The sequence below is a fragment of the Phyllostomus hastatus genome, unplaced genomic scaffold (assembly GCF_019186645.2).
Source record: "Phyllostomus hastatus isolate PE091 unplaced genomic scaffold, TTU_PhHast_1.1 phas_contig_38, whole genome shotgun sequence".
NCBI classification, from domain to species: Eukaryota; Metazoa; Chordata; class Mammalia; order Chiroptera; family Phyllostomidae; genus Phyllostomus; species Phyllostomus hastatus.
The window spans coordinates 27,583,769-27,608,260 of NW_025333869.1; the positions used below are offsets into that span (position 1 = coordinate 27,583,769).

General features: G+C 40.2%; 1 protein-coding gene and 2 pseudogenes across 2 annotated transcripts in view; 1 reads left to right on the top strand and 2 right to left on the bottom strand.

The window, feature by feature from the left end:
• Nucleotides 1-1,816: 1,816 nt before the first annotated feature.
• LOC123821173 lies at nt 1,817-4,271 on the bottom strand (annotated as a pseudogene).
• Nucleotides 4,272-5,774: 1,503 nt separating this feature from the next.
• The window catches only part of STOX1 (storkhead box 1), a 61,296-nt gene continuing 42,578 nt past the window's right edge, over nt 5,775-24,492 (bottom strand). Inside the window, exons 2-4 of one of the 2 annotated variants that reach the window (XM_045841794.1) lie at nt 14,005-14,157; nt 9,892-12,253; nt 5,775-5,922 (exon numbers count right to left, since the gene is read on the bottom strand). In XM_045841794.1, coding sequence (XP_045697750.1) covers nt 5,775-5,922; nt 9,892-12,253; nt 14,005-14,157 — 2,663 coding nt within the window. The remainder of the gene's footprint in view (nt 5,923-9,891; nt 12,254-14,004; nt 14,158-24,492) is intronic. The other variant, XM_045841796.1, reaches the window with a different exon arrangement.
• LOC123820832 lies at nt 15,860-17,236 on the top strand (annotated as a pseudogene).

Below are 24,492 nucleotides of genomic sequence, written 5' to 3' on the forward strand. Positions count from 1 at the left end.
CATTTTGCATCTGATTGTCACTTTTATGTGACAAGAGGAAAGGAACTATCATTTTAAAATGTTATGATATTGAAAATAGTTTAAGGGATAGTTAAAAATTGATCAAGAGGCACTGGAGTCAGAGAGTGTAGAGAGTACTAAGAAGTAAGGAGAAAATGAAAAAGGGAGTAGGAGGGATTTTCTGCCACTGCTAGCCACATGACTTGGGCCAACTCAACTCTAAAATCTGTTCTTTGTTACAAATGTGGAGACGAACATAAAACCTTCCCTGTTTAGTGCAGGGAATTTGGAAGGATCAGATGATGTAACAGTACTACATAGATGATGCTTACATTTCTACATTTAGCTATAAAGGAATTTTGCTATACAAGAATTTGCTATAAAGGAATTTTAGCATTTATTTTTGAACATATAATGGTACAAGAAATTTTATGTAACAAATAATTACAAAACACAAGAACAGATGCAAGGTATTTCAGGTACTACCCATGTATAACGTGCATCCTTATTTTTCCCTAAAAATTTTGGGCAAAAGTGTGCATTATACACGGCAAAACACAGTACTTGATACAAATTTTCAATCAAGTGGTGGGCGTAGTCACATCATTTACCCCAGAAGAGGGCACCATTACCCAAGAAATGGAAGCTGCTACTGATTAAAGAGGGAACAAGCTTCCAAGGTTTCAAATAGGAGGATTTGTAGAGGCCAACAAAATGGTCACTAGCTTCTTTTTGATACCCCAATTATGGTTTCATGATTCTCATGTCACTCTTCCCTACCCCTTTTAGGCACTAGTCTATCTTCCCCATTTCCCAAAAGCCCTCTGAAGATGGGTTTTCAAAAAGTAGTAGTTCCCAATCTTTTCACTACTATAGCGCTTTCCATTGTTTTGATCTCATGGATCTGACATTTTGAAATATTTTGTATGCTAAATTTCATTGAGTAATAATTGATTCATGATCATTCTTCTAATCTATAAATAAGATACAAATGCAATTTTACAATGTCACACCAACATGTGATTGATAGTGGTGTTATTGAGCTGGTATCATTTGAGCACTGACAAATTTAACATTTTAGTTAGCAAGGAGTTAGGCAAAGAAGATATATAATTTTTATTAGGATTGTTGAAATATTGAAAATAGCTTACACTACAAATTAGTAGTTACAAAATAGTCACAGGGATATAAAGTACACAGTATAGGGAATATCAGTGATATTGTTATAATGATGTATGGTGCCAGGTGGCTACTGGAAAGAGCAGGGGGACACTTTGTAAAATAGATGATTATCTAACCACACTATGCTGTATACCTGAAACTAATACAAAACAATATTGAACGTAAACTATAATTGAAAAATAAATTTTAAAAATAGCTTACAGCCCTGGCTGGTGTGGCTCAGTGAATTGAGTGCTGGCCTGTGAACCAAAGCATCGATAGTTCGATTCCCAGTCAGGGCACATGCCTTGGTTGTAGGCCAGGTCCCCAGTAGTGGGTGTGCAAGAGGCAACCACACATTGGTAATTCTCCCCCTCTCTTCCTCCCTTCCTTCCCCTCTCTAAAAATAAATAAAATCTTTTTTTTTTTTAATAAAAACAGCTTACAGAAGCCAGTTACTCCTGAGGATTCCTAGGGGTGTGATTTCCAAGATTGGAAGGACAAACAGGATCTCACATTATGTGAACATTTACAGTAAGCTCCTGCTTTGTATATTTTATTCCTATTGATAGCATAAAATAGTCACTGAAAACATGTTAGCCAAAAGCATAACTTCTCCAGGCATGTCTAGATTTTTTTGTAGGTAGGTTCAATATCATTCATATCCCATCAGTAGCAGCCAAGAATACTGAGTGCATGCATCCATATCTAATGCTCTTGATCCTCTTGATATCTTCCTGCTTACAGTCATCTGAATAAGGGCATGGTGACAGGTGTTCCTAGTATGATGTCTGGGGCCTTGAAGCTGGAGTAGGTTGGATTGAATCTCCTTGCCCAATAATTTACTACAGTTGCCAGGTTCTGGAACATTCGTGGAGTGATCTCCACCATAACGGGATGACATATTGCCCCTCCGTAGTAGAAGTATTGGCCGAGGGTCTTCCTCACAATCTTGATTTTCTCCCCAAAGATCTCAATTTCATTGAGCAATGGAGGGAGAGCTAGTGATGGATCCATGCACTGCTTCAAGAACATTTTGATTGTGTAGTAAATTCTCATTTGTGCTGGACTTGCATCAAATCTAATCTGGTCTAGTAGACTTGCCTGGAGATTCAAATTCACCATCTGACATTACAAAAACAAATGACCCAACCCTTTGCTGACCATTGAGCCAATCAATAGTTTGACCAGTGTTGTAGTTAAGTAGGTTAGCATGCTCCCCATGGCCTGGGCCTTGCAACATTACCATTAATGTCTTGAACTGCTTCTGAACCTGAAGACTGTTGGCTTCAATCTTGTCACTGGATCTGATGACAACACCTATTAAGAGATCACAGCAATACCTACCTGATGGAAGATATTCGAGGGATAAGAACTTTCCCTTTCAGTTTTTCCTTTAAGGTTGGATCCATAAAGAGCATTTCTTTTAAGTCTACCTTAGAGCAGAGCCACACAGTATGATTCTTTTGATACCCCTGCAGCTGTAAAACTCTAGTGTAATCCATCAAACAGGAAACAGAGGAATATAAGACTGCCCATTGCAGGGTGGAATTGGGACCTGTGAGATGCTTCTAGCATTGATTTGGCTGCCCTCTCGATGTCTTCAACCTCTCCTATGCCAAGGTGTGGTTCGTCCAAGTTGGTGCAGGCTGCTTGCCTTTGCACACTTGCCGAAGAAAATCAATTGACACATCCAGAGTATCATCCATGGTGGTCAATTGATCTGAACATATGTAATTGGTTATATTTCATGTCCAGATTTTGACTGAAAATATGCCCTATAATCTTTAACTAAATTGAATCTCTAAATGGAGGACTCCAGACAACCTGGCAAAAACAGTCCACATATTTACCTATCACACAAGTTTTGTAAATATAATTATACACATATATTTATAACAATATTAGGTGCCTGCTGCATTGAGCACTTTCAACAGATTATCTTCAAATCTTACAATGTGTGACACAGATATCATCACTATCTTTCTTTTACAAATAAGAAAACTGAATCAGGGAAGTTTGGTAACTTTCTCCATTACACAGTTACCAAGTATTGGAATTGAGAGTCAGACTTGTCTTTCTCCTAAATGCAGGTCATCATACTGCCTCGAGAGGCCAGCTTTCTCATTAGAGAATAGACAGATGAGGAAAAGAAATCAAGAACTAAAATTCCCACATACAAAAATTAATATTGGGCCCTGACTGGTGTAGCTCAGGGGATAGAGCATGGGTCTGCAAACCAAAGGGTCACCAGTTCAATTCCCAGTCAGGCGCATGCCTGGGTTGCAGGCCAGGTCCCCAGTATGGGGTGCTCAAGAGGCAACCACACATTGATGTTTCACTCCCTCTCTCTCTCCCATCCTCCCCCTCTGTCTAAGAATAACTAAAGTCTTTAAAAATTAATATTGGGGAAAAATGAAAGTCATCTATTTTAGAAAATAACCTCCTAAATATCAATTTAATAATGCATATACCCATCTTTAATATCTGTAGTCATATGTCTTGTTTAAAACAAGGGAAGTTTATTGGTTTCATAACAGGCTCCATTTAACACATTTAGAGTGTCATCATGCATCCAGTGGCAAAATTAGATAGCTTTCATTGATCCCTTGATGTAGCTAAAGCCACAAAAAATTGGATTTCTCACTCTACAAAGAAACTTTTCCAAATCCAAAAATCAAAGATAGAACAGAGTTTGCTGATGCTTTTTTTCCCCAAGGATTGACAGGGATTGGTGCAGGAATAGAGAACTGAAAGCAATACTCAGGAATCGTACATGAGTTCAGTATTTCACTGAGTCTTTTTAAAAAGATTTTATTTATTTATTTTTAAAAAGAGAGGAAAGGAGAAAGGCAGGGAGAAAAACATTAAGGTGTGGTTGCCTCTCACACGCGCCCGACTGGAGACCCAGCCCACAACCCAGGCATGTGCCCTGACTGGGAATCAAAACTGGCAAACTTTTGGTTCACAGGTCAGCATTCAATCCACTGAGCCACACTGGCCAGGGCTCTTTTTTTTTTCTTAAGTGAGATCTATCTGACATATAACCTTCACTGAAGCACTAAACCTTACTGTTGAAAGGAACCTTCAAAATCATCTAGTTCAGCCATCCTGCTAAACTAAGTACTGGAAATACCTCTGCAATGTCAGCCCATGGATCACCAAACCTCTACTTGAGTTCCCTAAATAATGGGAAATTCATTCATTTACAAAACTGCTTAGGTCATCTACAGGTAGTTTTGACTAATGGGACATTCTTCCAACTGAGCTAAATCTCCTAATTTCCATTCACTGATGCTAATTCCAAGCTACAAGACCCCCTAAAAAATGCCTCCCCTACAAGGTTTTTCTACCCAGATTACCCTTCTTGCTACTTTGTCCAGGGTTTCGAATGCCCTTGTGACCATGGCTAATCTTCTTGGATAGGTTGGTCAGGGCCACTGAAAACCAAGTCAGTACTGAGTGGTCCAACCCCTGCAAAACGGAGGAGCGTGTCTGATTTCCCCTCCTCGGCATTCCCACTGGGCTTGGAGGCAGCACTCCACCGTTCTGTCCCTCATCTGGCCTTCACTGTTCCCAGGCTAGTGAGTGTTGGAGAGGCACTCTCCAATTATTCAATTATTCTTGAGGTCTAAGGCCTTGACAACCTTTAGAAACCTCTTAAAAGAAACATCCCTCAACCATAAGTCAACATTAGCATCTACATAAAACCTGTCTTAACTGTCCCACCTTCCCCAAACCCAAGAGCACTGACCATTCCACAGCTCGATCTAAAAAGGCCTGCCAGAAAAAATTCTGGCAGTTATGTAGGTCTTACTCCGAGTGGAAATGGATCAAATGGTTTCTCTTCTCTATAAATCTCTAATTCAGAACCTCCCTTTTACTCACAAGCCATTTGCAACTACTTTGCTTCCCTTCTATCTCCATGCCACCTGAGAACATACTGACTTCCCACTGCCATGCTACAGAGAGAGCCTCAAATGTGGGGAGGAACAGACAAACGGTAGAGCCAGATGTTTACTGCCACAGGTATTTTGGACATGGCCAGTCAGTCACCACGTGGAGCCATTGTTGATGTTCAAGCTGGTCACAGAGAAGATCCTTGGCAGTAATGATAGAAGGAATTCTTGTTGCAAAGTACCCAACACATCTATGTGAATTCTTTCTGATAATGATAAAAGACGTTAGTTGTAAACATGTATCTTAGCAACCCTGTCACACTATTTTCTGGATTTTTGTGTTGAAATCTGGTGAGATTCACTTAATATAAGAACCCAGTATTATTGTGGGCAGAGAAATTCACACTGGGTAGTAAATTAGCATTTTATGTACTTGAGAAACTAATGAAAATTCAAGGTAATTGCATTTCATTGGAAGAGGACAAAGAAGTCCATGGTTTGTTTGTTTTTTAATTGTAAGCAAATTCATAGTAGAATAAGCTTTAAAAGAGCTTCAAAATGTAAAAAAAAAAGCCATTAACTAGAACAAAATATGTAATGAGATTAACAAAATACACCATTGGCTTAGAGAACTCTTATATACTCTTCATTAAAATATCCTATATGATGCTGTATATTTTCACAGAAAACAAGTTGCCAAAAGAAAAATAAGAATTAAACATTTATAACTGGAGTTAGTTGTAGTAAGGAACTGGGTGTGAGTGTTTGACCGCTCTTTGTGCCTTCCAAGTTCTGCAGAAAATTCTGTCTTCTTTTCAGTCCATCCACAATGACTGAATTATTAGATGCCAGGCTCTGTGTCCTAAAAACATTAAAAATACAATTATTACCAACAAAAGGGGTGAATTTCTTTGTAGTGGCATCACATTTACTAACACTAAAATGCATTTATGAAATAAGTTAACGTTTAAAAATCAAATAAAGTACTCTTTACATTTTATTTTCTTAATTTTAATAGAGTCCAATTTATCTGTTTTTAAAAATATTTTATTTATTTATTTTTAGAGAGAGGGGAAGGGAGGGAGAAGAGAGGGAGAGAAACATCAGTGTGCAAGAGACACATGAATCAGTTGCCTATGCACACCCCCAATTGGGGACCTGGCCCACAACCCAGGCATGTACCCTGACTAGGAGTCAAACCAGTGACCTTTCAGTTCACAGGCCAGCACTCAGTCCACTGAGCCACACCAGCCAGAGCACTCTTTACATTTTAAATGCTTCTCAATAGCACCTCAATTATTTTATAGCTGCTTTCCAAGAAGTTCATATTTTCTCAACATCTGTTCTCAGAGCCACTATCAAGTATATTCTAGTCAGAAATAAGTTCCTGCCCTGGCTGGGTAGCTCAGCTGGTTAGAACATCATCCCAATATGCCAAGATTGTGGGTTCAATCCCCAGTCAGGGCACATGTAAGAATCAACCAATGAATGCATAAATAAGTGGAACAACAAATTGATGTTTCTATCTCTCTGTCCCTTCCTTTCTCTCTAGAAATCAATCCATAAAAGAAAAAGAAATCCTAATAAACTCTTCTGTGTAACAAAAGTAACCAATATAATCCTTTATAATTTATTTTTTGAGAAGTCATATGGAAGGGAAGGGCTAAGTACAGTATTTTTCATATTGAAAATGTTCCCTCCCTTGGAGCTGTACACTATGTTAGTCCCTTATCTAACACATCTGCCTTGCTTCGGCCACACTGGGCATTTTGCTTTTCACATTCCCCTTTTCCTGCTTTCCCTCCTTTTATCCCATGTCCACTACATTAAGATATGTCTCAACAGTGTGTCCTCCAGGCCTGACTGGTGTGGCTCAGTGGGCTGGGCGTCATCCTGCAAACCAAAAGGTTGCCAGTTGAATTCTGGTTAGGGCGTGTGAGAGGCAACTGATGGATGTTTCTTTCCCTCTCTTTCTCCCTCCCTTTCCTTCTCTCTGAAAATAAATAAATAAAATCTTTTTTAAAGATATGCCTTCCACAGGAACAAATTTAAAGGACACATGGACAAAAGCTAGGGGGAGGGTTGGGTGGGTGGGCTGGAATGGGAGTAAAAGGGAGAAAACTGTACTTGAACAATGATTAAAATAAAATAAAAAAAAAGATATGCCTTCCAATAAGTCTTACATAGAGCCTAAATTCTACATCTCTTTGGTAATTATGAAGAATTTATGCTTTGTTCTTGTGTTTAATTTGTCTGTTTATTGTTTGTTGGTCTCCTCAACTAAATTAAATTGTAAGCTTCCTGCAAGTGGTCACAATATCTTGTTCATTTCTGTCCCCCCAAATCCTTATGACAATATGGCACATAATCGATGGTCAAATGCTATCTCCCCTCCTTTTTCTATACATGTCTTTAAGGACTATAGTTTTAAGTTTGTTTGTTTTTTTAAAACCCATAAGCAACTTTTAAGAAATTAAATTTCTCAAGATTTTACAAATTTAAATGCTCAACTGCATATCAAGCAGTAATTTCCCTTATCTATTTTTGGTTTGTTTTTTATTTTGCTTAGCTTTTGACAGAGAGAAAAACAGCGAACCCATGGCTTATTCATTAAAACCACCATTGTCTACTTTGGAGACAGTATGTTTTGATAATTCAAAGACTTACTCTGAACCAAACAAATTACTGTTTCAAGCAGAAAAGATCTGTTCCCTGGTAAAGAAGTAAAAATGGCCCTGGCTGATGTGGCTCAGTGGACTGAATGCCAGCCTGTGAACCAAAGCATCACTGGTTTGATTCCCAGTCTAGCATACATTCCTGGGTTGTGGGCCAGGTCCCCAGTAGGGGGTGTGCAAGAGGCAACCACACATTGATGTTTCTCATTCATTCTTTCTCCCTCCCTTCCCCTCTGTCTAAAAATAAATAAATACAATCTTTTTAAAAAAAGTAAAAATGTTTTAAAAAATGCAGACTTCTAGATATTTACCCTGTTAAAAATAATCAGAAATGTTTGCAAATATTTATATGTAAAAACATTCACTGCAGATATATTATAGTAAAAAAATGGGAATAATCAAAATATCAAAGGAAGGGAAAGAATGGTTATATACATAATGAGGTCTGCATAATGGAATACTAAGCAGTCATTAAAAAGAATGAGTTGGGTGTACACATATTGATTGAAGGATAGCCATGATAAGTTAGGTGAAAAAAGAAAGCCACAGCTCTATATGACTTATTGTTTAAAATAATTACATTTGCAAATGCATAGAAAAAAGTCTAAAAGAATAAATACTAAACTATTAACAATATTTAGATCACCTCTATGGAATGGGAATAGAAAAAGTTGATACCAAACTATTGAATGGAGACGTCCAGTTTTACTTTTACATTTCTGTATCATTCTACTCTTTCCAAAAAAGTACACAATATTTTTAAGATTTTATTTATTTTTAGAGAGAGGGGAAGGAAGGGAGAACGAGAAGGAGAGAAACATCACTGTGGGACAGAGAAACACTGATCTGCTGCCTCTCGCACACACCTCAACTGGGGACTGAAACCACAAACCAGGCACATACCCTGACTTGGAATCCAACTGGCGACCCTTCGCTTTGCAGAAGGATGCCCAGCCAAGTGAGCCACACTGATCAGGACAAGAGGTACACAATAAGTTTGTATAATGAAAAAACTATAAAGATATATGCCAAATTTTAATATGACCTTTTAGAAAACTATTTAATAACATGGGAGTTCATGATATACTATTAACTGAAAAAAGCAACATACAAAAGAGTAACTACAGTATGAGTCCAAAAGAAAAAATATATAGATCGATATATTCAGACTGAAGCATTATAAATACACTAAATATAAAAGAACTTTAAAAAAATATTTTACTTATTTTTAGACAGAAGGAAGGGAAGGAAAAAGAGAGGGAGAGAAATATCAATGTGTGGTTGCCTCTCGCATGCTCCCTACTGGGGACCTGGCCTGCAATCCAGGTATGTGTCCTGAGTGGGAATCGAACCAGTAACCCTTTGGTTCACAGGCCAGCACTCAATCCACTGAGCCACACCAGCCAGGGCTAAAAGAGCTTTTTAAAGTACCTAGATGATAGGGTGATTATAGGTATTTGTTAAAATAATTTTCAGTACTTCTCAAATATTCTATTTTGTAATTTGAACAGTATTATTCAAACAAATTGGCCTGGAAAATACTAGTGGAAAGTAGCCACATCTCTTTCTCAACCTGTGTAGAGCCAGGAATATAAGTGAAAACTTCCAAACCTCAGGTCAGGCAGTGCTTGGTTTATAGCAGTTCCTTCTATTTTTAGAAATAATTCAAGATTTAGTAGTAGTGGCACAGTCAAATTTTGGCTAGCATTAAAAATGAACTATATCAGCCCTGGCTGGTATGGGTCAGTTGCACGAAGTGTCATCTTGTAAAGTGACTGTGTGTGTGGGTTTTATCCCTGGTCAGGGCACATGCCTGGGTTGAGGATTAGGTAACTCAGTCAAAGAATGTACACAAGGCAACCAGTCAATGTTTCTCTCTCACATCAATGTTTTTCTCCCTCTCTCCTTCCCTCCATTTGCCTCTCGGTGAAATCAATAAGCATGTCCTCGGGTGAAGATGTTTTTATAATGAACTATATCTTACTATATAAGAGGTTTCATTGTAACTTTATATAATTTTTTCAGTAAAATAAGGGCTGGCAGAATTGTATCATTATAAAAAATTTACTCAGGAGTATCCCACTGGGTAACTCAATATTCTCTTGATTTTAACAATTCCTGTGGGATAGTGGCTAATCACTTTGATGTGTACTTACCGTGGAGAATCTATTCCACTGTCTCCTGCCATGCTATGATTTTCTGTTCCTTCAGAGTGACTGTGTTCATGTTGGATATCCTGAGCCATCACTGGCACATGTGAAGTGCTGAAAAGTTCTAACTTTTGTGTGAACTGTGTTCTCATTTCCTGAGTACTCTGAGTCCAGCTAGCTGGTTGCTTTCCTGCATCGCCAACAGAGTCTGGTGGGGTTTCAGCCTCAGAGTTGGCTTTCCTTGTGCTGTAGTAATCAAACATACTTCCATCAGCGGACGCTGAGGCCTGCGTACATCTAGCAACACTGGGCTCCTCTTCATAGTTAAGACCAGACTGGGTCACTGACTTGAGGCCACAGCTTTCAGCAGAGAGATTAGGTTTTTGGCCTTCACCCGGCTTAGTGAGCAGCCCAGAGGGTTTGTAACATTCATTTCCTTTAAGTGCCTGAGGCTCAAAACTCTGTATTTTGCTGTTGTACTCAGTCAGAGATCTTTCAGTCACCTTTTGTTTTCCTAAATGATTCCATTCGTTTTCCCAGGTAAAGGAATACTGGATGTGGCCAGGCAGCACTTGACACAAGTCATCAGTCTCAGAAAAGTCATCCTCCTCCAGATATAATGAACTGCAGGCACCATCATCATCTTCCACTTTATTCTGATACAAGGCTTGGTCATTGTCAGAAAGCACTTCATTTTCTAGACTCCCAGTCTCTGCTTCCTGCACAAATGCCTTTCTCATTAGTGTTTCCTCTGAGTCTCTGTCTTTTCTCTCAGGTTGTCTCAAATGGTTCACACCAAGTGGATAATCCAAAAGACCAAGATTTTGGAACTGGTGTGTTGTTTTATCAACTAATCTACAAGCAGAGGATGCTTGGTCTAAAGAGAAGGGACCTGGTGATGGAAGGACACTTTGTGTTTCTTTTGCCTCCCCTAACATGTCAAAATGAGAATAATTTTTCCTCAAGACTTCAGGGATTACCTTGTTTTCTCCATCATATACATCATATGTCAACATGCTTTCCCTAATGGAACAGCATGGACTATCATTTTGCAAAATACTACAGTGAGAGTAACTTAAAAGGTGACCTCTGAAGTCATCATTGATAGCTTTGACGGTAGAGTTATTCACGTAAATGGGTTCTGCCCTCAGTTTATCATTGCACTGTTCAGCACATGGCTGTCTGGCCTCCCTCTCAAAGATTCGTGAGGAATCTAAAGATTTTGACCTTTGGAAAGGCTTTCCCTTTGGTCTAATGTGACTGGATTTCAGATCACTGGTCTTCTGCACGTTGTGCCTTTTGGTTATTTGGCTCCTTCGGTGAGACAGACCCTGGAAAGGATTACTGATTCGTTTTTTGTAAATCAAATGGGAACCCAGCTCTGATGGGTTCTCACCAAGTGGTTTCTCAACTACTGCTTCATTTGGGCTTTTAATTCTGGGGGTGGGCTCCGTAGCAGGGAGTTGGGGGTGTTTCTCCAGTTTAACGTTTGCTGGCTGAGGCTCACTCCCCTGACTCCTGACTTTGTGTCTGTCCCTGTGAGAGCGGCCCCGCCTCCGAGGCTTTGCAGACCGGCTCTGCCTCTTCTTTACTCCTTCTCGTGAAGGGTATTTCTGCCCAACTGTTAGCATATCAGTGGAAGTACCCTGGCTATTATATTTTTTCTGTTCTTCATATTTTTGCATTAGGACAGTATGTTTGATTAAGTTGTCAACAGTCAGAATGGGATTAATTCGTTTGATTATCTCATGTTCAACGTCTCTTGGGATATTGTCCAAGTTATCTTCATCTCGGACAGGCCATTCTTCCGGTGGGAACTGGGCACAGAAACTCCTGTGCTCAGTTCTGGACTTCTCCTTTCTGGCAATACTGCGCCAGAAGAGGTTGAAGCCAAACTTCTTGCCTTTGTCTCTATCTTTTGTGCATGGTAAAGGTTTGATGCTCTCAGAGACATGATTCTCCTCACACACAGAAACTGCTCGATTCTGTACCAAAGATTTGGATTCCCCAGGACCTTTCTGGCCTTTTCTAGTCACTTCTGGAGCAGCTGGTAGTTCCCGTGGATCCTGAGTGCACACATCAGGGAAACACTGGCAAGACTGACAATGGGAAATAGGGGCAGCATTTTCTTTGGTTAACTCTGCAAACTCTGCACAGCTCTCCATGCTCACAAGATATGTGATGCAAGCTGGTGTCACATGCCTTTCATCTGATCGGACTCTCTTATTTTCTTGGGGGGTTGTATTTGTGATGAAGTAAGTCTGAGGAGTAACTATGAAATATCCTTCTCCAGTGTGATAAATTTTCCTTTCTTTAATCAGAGTTCCCAGAGTGGTATAGAGAATATCTTGAGATGGAATTGCAATGCCTAAAACAAAAGCATTTTACACTGTTAGATTCTGAAGAAGAAACACTTTAATGAGTAAAATCAGTAACACAGAAATGACCACACATTTGCTTGATGAACCTAGAGCTAACACAATTAATATACATAATTAAAATGCCAAAGAAGCATTAACAATCATCATTCAATTGAGTAATAGGAATATAATTTGGTCCACACAAAGACATATGGCTAGGGTAATAGTTAAGTAAAGGAAAAAAATCTGAGTTCACTCAAATAAAACACTAAGTTATACAACCTGTTATAAATTTAAATTGTGCCTAAGGAAAGCATGTGTAGGAAGAAACGTGGGAGTTTTTGAAAACCAGTCTCAGCCCTGACTGGTGTGGCTCTGTGGGTTGGGCATCATCCCACAAACCAAAAGGTCACTGGTTCAATTCCTGGTCAGGGCACAGGCCTGCATGCAGGCCAGTTCACTGGTTGGGGGCGTGACAGACACAAATCGATGGATGCTTCTGCTCGCACATCAGTCTTTGTCTCCTCCTCTTTCTCCCTCCCTTCTCCTCTCTAAAAATAAATACACAAATTCTTCAAAAAAAAAAAAAAAAAGAAAGAAAGAAAGGAAAAAACAGCCTCATAGCTTAAACCTTAGGAATCCAAAGAGAAAAAATGAAAACCAGTTTTTGCTTGGGTGAGGGCAAACTACCTAAAATCTAGACTATGGTGTTGTTTCAAACTGGTAAGGTAAGTAACAATTTTAAAATAAATTTCCTTTTCCAAATAGCAGGGCTCAAAGTTATATTTATATTGTGAGAAGAATGTTCAAGATGTTTGTGTAAGTTTAACACTGGAAGAAAATATATCAGTATGTTAACCTTGGTTTCTTTTGGGTGGTGATACTATAAGTGGTTATTTTTCCATATTTTTAAGATTTTTTATAATAAGCATATTCATTTTATAATGCAAAAAATGGAAAATAAAAGTTTTTCATTTTTCTCTCCTACACATTGGGATATCATGCAGCTATGAAAAAAAAATGGGATCAGACCTGGCTGATGTGGCTCAGTGGATTGAGTGCTGGCCTGCAAACTGAAAGGTTGCTGGTTCAGTACCCATCTAGGGCACATGCCTGGATTTCAGGCAAGTTCCCCAGTTGGAGGAATGGGATAGTGTTGGGGGAGGAGCAACTGATCCCCATTCGGTGTTTCTCTCCCTCTCTCTCTCCCTTTTCCTCTAAAAATAAATAAATAAATAAATAAATAAATAAATAAATAAAATCTTTTTAAAAATGAGATCAATTTATGCAGATACAGAAAGATCTCTAAAATATGTTTGTAAGTTAAAAAAAGAAAGGTATCAAGAGAATATACACAATGATCCAATTTATGTTATATAAAAAAGAATACATGCACTAGAATATAATTTATGAAAGTATACATAAGAAACTACAGACAATAGAAATTATTGCCTTTGGCCCTGACTGGTGTGGCTCAGTGGATTGAGTGCTGGCCTGTGAATCAAGTTCGATTCCCAGTCAGGGCACATGCCTGGGTTTCCGGCCAGGTCCTCAGTTGGGGACAAGTAAGAGGCAATAGATCCATGCATCTCTCACACATTGATGTTTCTCTCTCTCTCTTTCTCTTTCCCCTCTCTCTAAAAGAAATAAATAAAATCTTTTAAAAAGTGGATATCACCCAATTTGTGTTGAAGATGATTTATAATAGAAACCACCAAACACATACAATGAACTAATAGAGAAAAACTTGTTACTCTACCTGGGTAATGTTTCATCAAATGCTCCAACAGTGATTCCTGTGTTACTACAATCTGAGCAGCATTCATGTCAGATATAGCACAGCAAAGAATTTCAGCCAAAGGGATAAACTGCGATTGGGCTATTGGATTCATTTGCACTGGAAAGACATCACCTAAATTGGAGATTAAAAAAAAAGGAAAGGTGATAAATTTGATAAAATTTAAAGTATCTGCAATTAGTGAATCAAGAATCTTTATAAAACTGAATAGCAGGTGGAACTGCTATTCTTTCCTTGGTACTCAGAATCTGTTGACACATAAGAATAGAAACTGTTCTATTCTTTTGCATTGAAGAAAAAAGTTTACATTAAAGGCCCTACTTTTAAGAAGACTGTAGTATTTGTCGATACAAGAAAAAGTTTCCAGCACTGGCTGATGTGGCTCAGTGGACTGAGTGCCGGCCTGTGAACCAAAGGGTTACTGGTTCAATTCCCAGTCAGGACACATGCCTGGGCTGCAGGCCAGGTCCCCAGTAGGGGGCTCGCAAGAGGCAACCACACAGTGATGTTTCTCTCCCTCTTTCTTCCTCCCTTCTCCTCTCTCTAAAAATAAATAAATAACATTAAAATTTTTTTTAAGTTTCCATATGAAAGGCACAAAGTGCTATCATAGTTCAGGTCAGACAATACCTATATGACAATTCACATATTTCAAAGCATTTTTTGCCCTGGCTGGGTAGCTCAGTTGGTTAGAGCATCATTCTGATACGCCATGGTTGTGGTTTTGAACCCAGTCCGGAAACATACAAGAATCAACTGATGAATGCAAAAATAAGTGGAACAATAAATCAATGTTTCTCTCTCCTTTCTATTCTATCTCTAGAATTCAGTTAACATTTTTAATAGATTTTAGTTGTTTATTTTTTTGAGAGAGGGGAAGGTAAGGAGAAACAGATGGAGGGAAATGTCAGTGTGCTAGAGATGCATCAACTGGTTGCCTCTCCCACATCTCCAACTGGGGACCTGGCCCACAACCCAGGCATGTGCTTCAGTTGGGAATCAAACCAGTGACCTTTTGGTTCACAGGTCATCACTCAATCCACTGACCCACACCAGCCAGGGCAATAATATTTTTTAATCATTTTTCAGTCCTGGCTGGTGTGGCTCACTTAGTTGGAGTGTTGCCCTGTAAACTGAAAGGTCACAGGTTTGATTCCCAGTCAGGACACATGCCTGGGTTGTGGGTCTTACCCCTGACTGGGACAAGTACAAGACATAGCTGCTCAATATTTCCCTCTCCCACCCATGTTTCTTTCCCTCTCTCTCTTCTTCCCTTCCCCTGTCTCTAAAATCAATAACAGGTCCTTGGGTGAGAAGAAAAGAAAAAAAAAAAAGCACTTTTCAGCCCTGGTTGGTATGGCTCAGTTGGTTGCAGCCTAGTCTGGCAGACCAAAGGGTCACGGGTGTGATTATCCTATCAGTCGGAGCACATACCTAGATTGCAGGTTCAATCCCCTGTGGAGGTGAGTAGGAGAAAGCAACCAGTTGATGTTTCTCTCCCCCTCCCTCTCTCTCTCCTACCCTACTTCCCCTCTCTCTAAAAGCAATGAAAAAAGTCCTCAGGGAAGGATAAAAAATTATTTAAAAAGCATTTTTTTCTATTAGCTATCTGAGACAGGCAGGGATGTGATTATTTCTTTAAAATATATAAAGGCAGAGGCAGGTGGCAGTAGGAAAAAGGGAGGTGGGGTGGCAGCAGCACTGGAGCGCTCCTCCAGGGACCTCCATTCAGGGAATGAGCCCTCCCTTCTCTCCAAGTCCCAGCGCCCGCATCTCTGGGGCAGTGGCAAGGGCTGTGAGACTTTGTTTGGGGAAAATGATTAAAGCTAAAGCAGGGAAAACACCAATTCAGGTACTGCACGAATACCAAATGAAGATCAAGAACATCCTGGTTTATGAATGTGAAAGATCCTATGTGCAAATACACGTGCCCACTTTCACATTCAGAGTAATTGTTGGTGACATAACCTGCACAGGTGAAGGTACAAGTAAGAAGCTGGGAAAACACAGAGCTGCAGAGGCTGCCATAAGCATTTGAAAGTTAATGAAAGTATTTGCACGATCCCTTAACGCCTGATCCTTCCAAGCAACCAAAGAACCTGGCTCTTTCATTCATTACAGGACCTGGCTATTCATCATGGCTGGAGACTTCCTGAATATGCCCTTCCCCAGGAGGGAGGCCCTGCTCATCAGAGAGAATATACCACAAGGTGCAGGATACAGTCCTTTATGGAAACTGGAACGGTGGCATCAAAAAACAAGCCAAGAGAAAGGCTGCTGACAAGTTTCTTCCCAAAGTCGGTAATATTTCTCTAGAGAACCACATTTGTTTTTCTTTTTTTAAAGATTTTATTTATTTATTTTTAGAGAGGGGGGAAGGGAGGGAGAGAGGGAGAGAAACATCAATGTGTGGTTGCCTCTCGAGCACCTCCTGCTGGGGGCCTGGCCCGCAACCCACGCATGCGCCCTGACTGGGAATTGAACTGGCCACCCTTTGGTTTGCAGGCCAGCGCTCAATCCACTGAGCCACATTAGACAGGGCTGAGAACCACATTTCTTTAACAAATGTAGCATGGTATTCTTTTTTAAAGAATTTATTTACTTATTTTATCTTTAGAGAGAGAGGAAAGAAGGGAGGGAGAACAACACTGATGTGAGGGAAAAACATCGATCAGTGACCCCAGCAGGCACCCTGACTGGGGACTGAACCTGAAACTGAGACATATGCCTCAACTGGGAATCAACTGGCGACCTTCTTTTCTCAGAATGACACCCAACCGGTGCAGCCACTCCAATCAGGGCAGTACAATATCCTTTGGGATGTACTTGGAATTCATTGAGGAATTCTCCTGGTGAAAAGACCAGCCTACTCAAAAGAAGCCTCCTCAGTAAATACAGATTACATCCAACTGCTTTGGGAAATCGCCAAGGAACAAGGTTTTAATAAAACATACTTGGCTGTAGAAGAACTGGGTGCCAAGGACAGTGTCAGTGTCTCGCCGATCTGTCCACCAGTCCCATTGCTATCAGGGCTCTGGGATCTCTGGCGGCAATGCACAGAGTGATGCCATTCACCGTGCTTTGCAGTACTTAAAGATAATAGCAGAAAGAAAGTAAACTTGGAGCAACTTATAAAAAACCCTTCAGCAGCACGTACACAGTTCCTCTTTCACCCCTCCCCAAGTAAAACATTTACCATAATACTTGAGGTTGTTTGTTATTCATAAATCTCTTTCATAGATTCCATCAATACTACACACATTTAATTGTGTCTTAGTTATTTAACTCTTTAAGTGGTTTCAACTTTGTACTGGTATATTGTACTTATAAATCTTGTACCATAGACAGAGTACAGCACCCATGTGACAATGTACAAGGAAGAAAAAAACTGCATGTTTATTGATAATGATGATGATGATGGCGATGATGAAATAAAACTGCTAACAGCAGTCAAAAAATATATAAAGCCATAGAAAGCTCAAATAATTGTCTCGAGGTCTAAAAGCAAGTAACGTGACAGAAATAGGTCTTCTGACACCTAATCCCAGTATTTCATCATTCCACACTTTTCCCGATTGGAACAATTAAGACTTGAACTCTCTTTGCCATATCTACTGTGAGGATGAAGACCATTCTCAGCAGACTGTTCACATTCCAGAAAATGTTGATGTCACTCGAAGGGACACAGTTACTGTGAAGGGCCCCAGAGGCACCCTGTGAAGGGACTTCAAACACATCGGTATATAGAACTCAGAATCCTTGGAAAGAAAAAGAAGAGGCTGTGGGTTGACAGATGGTGGGGAGATAGAAAGGAGCTGGCCAACATTCGCACCATCTGCAGTCATGTACAGAATATGACCAAGGGTGTCAGTTACCCTGGGCTTCAGTTACAAGATGAGGTCTGTGTATTCTCACAGTGTCACTATTCAGGAGAATGGTTCTCATGTTGAAAGAAGAAATTTCTTGGGCAGAAGTTACATCCGCAGGGTTTGGGTGCAGTCAAGCATTGCTTATTAGGTATCTGAAGCCCAGAAAGATGAGTTGATTCTTGAAGGAAATGACATTGAACTTCTACCAAATTCAGTAAGCTACAACAGCTGCAAACAAGGATATCAGAAAATTTTTGGATGGTATCTGTTTCTGAAAAAGGAATAGTTCAGCAGGCTGATGAGTAAGATCTAAGTTGTCTGTCCAGGTACTGAAATAGCAAGATGCCAGGTAACTCCTCAGACATATCTGTGATATCCTTAAAATGCAATAAAAGCCATGTGTTGGGGTAAAGGGAAAAAGAAGACTTTAAAAAGGAAAGGGCAGAAGTGTTTTCCAATTAGCAAGAAGACATGGAGCAAAACCATGGAAGGAGGAAAGCAAAACGTACGTAAGAACATAGATAGAGTTACGCTCAGTGAGACACAGTTTAGGACTTCTGTCTGAATGAAATGGAAGATGAGGCTGGAAATGTAAGCTGGATCATACTGCCTTTCCTCCTTACCAACTTATTTTATGTTCTTCTTAACTTGCCATTACCCGGGTTGAGTTTTAGATTCTGCTGGACATCCAAGGGAACCCCTCAATTAGTCAGAAATAAAAGACTGGACTCAGGAAAGAAATTTGAGAATAAACTAATAGAGATGAGATTTGAAGCTAAGGAGTAGAATCAGTTTTTTAATAGAAGAGTAAAGACGGGTGCCAAGGAACACTTAACTAAGGGACTAATCTACGTTTAAGAGAGAGTAAATATAGTAACCCATAAAAGAGGGAAACCACAGTAATGAGGGTAGAAGAAAGCAAACCAAAAATATGAGAGGAAAAAATACATTACTATGAATAGCAAAACAATAGTGTCAAATGTTCAAAAGAGATCAAAATGGTTGAGGGGGGAAAGGGGCCACGGGATTTCTTGATTGAAAGATGACAATGGGGACCTTCAAGAGATCCATTTCCATAGAAAGGAATGCAAATTGAATTCAGGTTGAAGGGAAGGGAGTTGGTGAGGAAAAAGTGAAGTAAATGAATGTCCTTCTAGGCCAGGGTTTCTCAATGTTTTGGGCCAGATATAGGGTGGCCAACTATCCCAATATGCCCCAGTCACCCTAGCCGGATAATTATTTTGTTGTGCAGGGTTGTCTTGTGCATTGTAGGCTGTTTAGTAGTGCCCTTGGACTCTACCCACTAGGTACCAGTAGTATCTCCCACATTTGCAGCAACCAAAAATGTCTGCATTGCCAAATGTCTGGGGGATTAAAGGTGCAGGTAGAAGGACTAGCTTAGCATTGAGCAAGATATTGCTTCATCTGAGACTTGAGGGGAAAAACAGGGTGGCAGAAGACTGGAAATATATTGAGGGATAGAAGAAAAAAATTTGCACAGCAAGGTTATTTGATCTCTATAAAGTTAGACAGGGAGAGAGCAGACAGGCATGGGATGAGGAAAAAATGGGAATGACAACATGAAGGGTGGAAAGAAAGTTTGAGCTGTTCTTGGAGTATATTAGGAAATTTAAAAAAAAAACAATATGAAGATTATGAAGGAGCCCTGAGTCTCAAGGTGATTTAAGTGTGGTGAGGGCCAGGGAGGCCAGCAGTGCTTCCACAAGTTTAACATGCAGCTGAGAACCATTGGGGGATTGTGCTAATGCGCAGATTTTGATTCAGAAGATCTGAAGCAGAACCTGTGATTCTGCATTTCTAACAAGCTCCCAGGTGTTGTCCATTCTTTGGAGCAGCAGGGGTGAGGGTGTTAATGACTGCAATGTTAAAGTAGCTAACCATTCAACAAATAAACATGGCCCTGGGACTACAGGGGGAGTCCAGTGTAGCCAGAAGAGAGCCAAAGAACTGAGAAAACTCTAGAGTGAGAAGGGTTGCAGCCAACACTGGTGAGTATCCCATAATACCTATTGTATCTGCACAAAGATAAAAGACTTTCTTCAGGAAACGGATAAGCAGTGTGCTGTTATACCTCACTGGTCTGTTTTCTTGTTTACTTAAGCTTCTCTGTCCAGGAGGCTGGGGTGCCTTAGCCTTGGAAGGGCACAACACAGGGCAGAATGCTGCTGCGACATGCGAGGGAAGGATCTCCTTCTGGCATGCTTGTGGCTATCCCATCGGATTCTGAGAAGCTAGCATGAACGGCTAATCAATTAATTAGCATTTCGAAGGGCAGTGATGAGAGACGGTGCTCTGAAGCTGTCCAAGTGGGATAGTAACTGCCTTAAACTCAAAATCCCCCTGGAAGTCTACCTCTAAGCTAAAGGTAATAAGGCTCTCTCCTTAACTTCATTTCCTCTTTGCTTTTCCTCTTCCCCTCCACATTTGAGATTTACCTTCTCTTTCAGCTCCCTCCTCAACTGGACAAAACATAAAATTAAAGTACACTTTCAAATATTTGTATACTTTTTTAACACAACTCTGTGTCTATTTAAAATAAGTGACTCTAAACTTTTATATCTCTCTCTTCCTCATCTCCCAAAACTCTTGACTTTTTTCTTGTATGTGATCTTAAATTGATTGCCTTTCCACACTTCATGTGGACTAGAAGTCCATAATTCAAACAGGAGGGGGGAAAGGTCTCCTCTCTTAGAAACATATGACCTAAAAAGTACTGGAGTAGAGGGCAAAACCTAAGAAGGCCTTCTTGCTTAATCACACAACACACTTTCCAGCCTCACCTCACCACTACCCTAACCCTAGTCACTTTGAACTTTGAGATGGGGGGAGGAGCAGGACATACCGGTGGCAGCTCTTTTCTCTGCAAACGAAACAGGAGAGTTCTTACTGAGGTCCATTATTTGGGGCTCTGCTATGCCTTTGGGCTAGACCTGAAGCAGCCCATTTTCTAGCTCAATCCTTAAACTCAGCCCTCTTTTTGTAGGAAAACTTACAATCAAAATAGGTTTTCCATGGGGCTAGGGGGAAGGTTGCATGGGATGTTCCTGTATATTTCTTTGCAACCTCTTGTCATATCTACAATTATTTCAAAATAAAAGTTAAAAAGTAGATTTTTCAGAATACACTTTATTTGGTTGGCAAGAAGAAATGTATGAGAAATATAACTTTTTTCTTCCATTTTTAAAATCCCAAACAACCTCCTAAAAAGGATCCTAACTCTGCATGCCAAATCCAAAGACACTCTTAGAAATTGTATTCATAATTCCTACTGGTGTGGGGAATGTGTATCCAGTATTAGTTTCAGGTGTCATCATAGGGATCGAACATTTATATACCTTATGAAGTGATCACCGCAAGAGTAAACAAATCCACTACCAACTAGGAAGACAACTTATCTTTCCTTCTCCTTAAAATGAATACAACTGTAAGTCAGCTGCATTTCAGAGAACATGCTAAATCACATTCAACCTCTGCTTTGGAGCTCCCTTCTAAACAAAGCTTGGAAGTTTCTCAGTATATTTCCTTCACAGCCGTTGCTAAGCTACGCCTGCAGGTGCATAAATCAAGAGTTTCTCGTGCAGGAAAACAGAGTGAACCCTGACATGGGAACATCTGTGATGGATGCAGGAATTATTTTCAAGCTACAGCCATAGTTTGTTTTGGTTTCTTCTGCTTTTCTTGGGGTTTTGAAATACAATAACTAAAATACAAAAATTAATATTTTGTGTCTAAAAGCCCACTTATAGATTTCACAATCAGAGAAGGCCAGCCCTGTGGTTTTACCCTCAACTACTAATGTAATTGGAAGAGCACCCTTAAGTTCAGGCCTGCTATGGGCCTCCGACCCTTGAGAAGGAGCAGGGATCAGAAGGCTAGGAGAGGCTGGCCGGCAGAGTAAACAGTTCGCAGCAATGCTCTCTGTTTACACAGCCTGGTACTCTTGGGTTCTGCGGAAATTGGAAAAGTGTTTAGGCTGAAAGGCTGGTTTCACAAAAAATACCAACACAGCAGAACCACGAAGATTTGTGCTTGCTGCATTTAATGACACCTTTTCCGCAAAGAAGATTTTTATTAACTTATTGATTGATACCTTGCTGCATTTGCAAATAATTTAGTTGGTATATAAAATTTGTTTAAATTTCTAAATTGTGATAAGGCAAGTTATGAGTTTTAAAACAATTACTTTTTATAAGTCTACTTTTGGGGAGAAAAAATAGTGTAAGGCAAATTAAATGTATGCAGCATGTAGATGCCCAACCAGCAAATGAAAATATAGAATTCTTAACTATCAAAACTGATGAAATCCAGTAAAGTCCAGGACAGGCCCTTTTAGCTTGGGATCCTAAAACTGTGAGTAGAGTCAGCCTCCTGTGTGAGGGACATAAATTCACGTAACCCTAGGCAATTAATCCCTGCCCCCTGGAGCCTAAGGACAGTGGCCTGCACAGCCCTTGGCCAATAGGAGCAGAACCCTGGAAAAGTGTAGTTTATTCTGGAGTTGGTGACAATAGTTCCACAATAATCTGGTGCAGTCAAAGATCTCATGAAAATTCTGAGGAAAGGGGGGTGGTTTCTTTACGTCAGGGCGCAACGGCCCCTCCATATGCTTCAGGTGGAAGCCTCTAAACAGCCTCTTGACGAATGCCCCATCCTGGCTGTTATCTAGCAGCAAAGAAAAGTGGCTGAAAGAGCCATTTCCTGGCCGGTTCATGAGGTGTGAATACTCATGTCATGCCCTAAGGTAAAACAGCAAGAGATACATTCACAACAAATACAGACACAGCAAGGCTTCTGTTCACCAGACCCAGAGAAAACAGCTGAAGTAGACCAAGCAAACCCTCCCCGGGCTGTGGTACTGGGGAAATCTTCAACCTGGGATACTGGACTCCTACATCTGCCAGTTACAGATCATCAGTTGGAAGCTTTAGTATAATTAAAGCAAGCCTAGACTCTTCACCCTCATAAATGGGAAGCACTGGTGTCAGCAGAGGGCTTGTCCAGCATGGTTATTTTCCTCAGGGTTGGTGGGGAGGGAGCAGCACACGCCAACAGAAGAGTAAAGCAATACCGGGGTTTGAACAACATCTCTCCACGCCTTAGAGGTGACTGATAATCAATTAGTTTATGGCAAAGTTTTGTATCATGACCATTTTAGAAGCAACAGCCGAGTGCAAAGAAGACATGTGACCTCAGGTCTCCAAGTGAAAAAGGCAGAACGCACATCAATTTACAGTCAGCCAGGCCCAATCCTGTGTTTGGTTTGTCCACTGAGAAAACCCTTGACATATTTTTATCAAAATTGTGTTTCGTTTTTTCTCGAATGACATGCACAAGGCTATTTATTGCTACATTTTGTTGTCATTATAGCAAAAAGACTAAAGGAAAAAATAAAACATTTGTTTACAAAGAGGAGGCTGGTGAAATGAGGAATAGCAAATACAGTGGTGTGCTGTGGAGGTATAAAAAAATAATGAGAGCCCTGGCTAGTGTAGCTCAGTGGGCTGAGCATTATTCCACAAAGTAAAAGCCCACTGGTTCGATTCCCAGTCAGGGCACATGCCTGGGTTGCGGGTCTGGTCTCCAGTTGGGCACATATGAGAGGCAACTGATCAGTTTCTCTCTCACATGGATGTTTCTCTCCCTCTTTATCCCTCCCTTCCCCCTCTCTAAAAATAAATAAATAAAATCTTTTAAAAAATAATGAGAAAGATCTGTGTATGATATCCAATATCTGGCTAAATTTGGTCATCCTCTAGTCCTCCCAAGTAATGAAAAAAATTTTTAATTTTTTTTAGATTTTATTTATTTTTAGAGAAAGGGCAAAAGAAGGAAAAAAAGAGGGAGAGAAACATTGATGTGTGAGAGAAAGATTGCCTCTTGCATGCCCCTACCAAGGACCTAGCCCGAAACCCAGGCACACACCCTGAGTGGGAACTGAACCAGTGACCCTTCAGTTTGCAGGCTGGCACTCAATCCACTGAGCTATACCAGCCAGGGCTTATCACAAATAATTTTTACATTACCAATAAAGAAGTCAGTTTTACATTTTACGTTTCAGTCTATAATTACATTTTATTTAAATTCTGTAAAAAACAGAATGGTAAAAGGTGAGGGGATTTTTGTTTGTTTTTGTTGTGCAAATAGTGTCCATTTGTTGCAGCATCATATGTTGAAAGATTCTCCTTTTGTCATTTAGTTGCTTTGGCACTTTAGAATTTCTTGCCCTCATCCACTACCTTAGAAGGGCAAGGCCTTCTTGGACTGCTATTCATTCTGGGAGCCACACCACATTCCGGCTACTGGGCTGTCGCAAAGGGAGGAGAGACCGGGGTCTGTGGCTCTGGGGAGAGAGCTGAAGGGACTGCTGCCAGGATCCCTGGTGGAGTTCTTTTCCACACTGCAGCCGCCATCTTTCTCTGAGTGTGTTTCTTTTGATATCTGATACTACAGTTAAAATTCAGGGACAAAATTAGTTTTACACAAAAACTTTACCTTCAGTAGAAAGGTAGTATTTCCATTTTATCTTATATCTACATTTATCTTATATTTTAAAGCACCT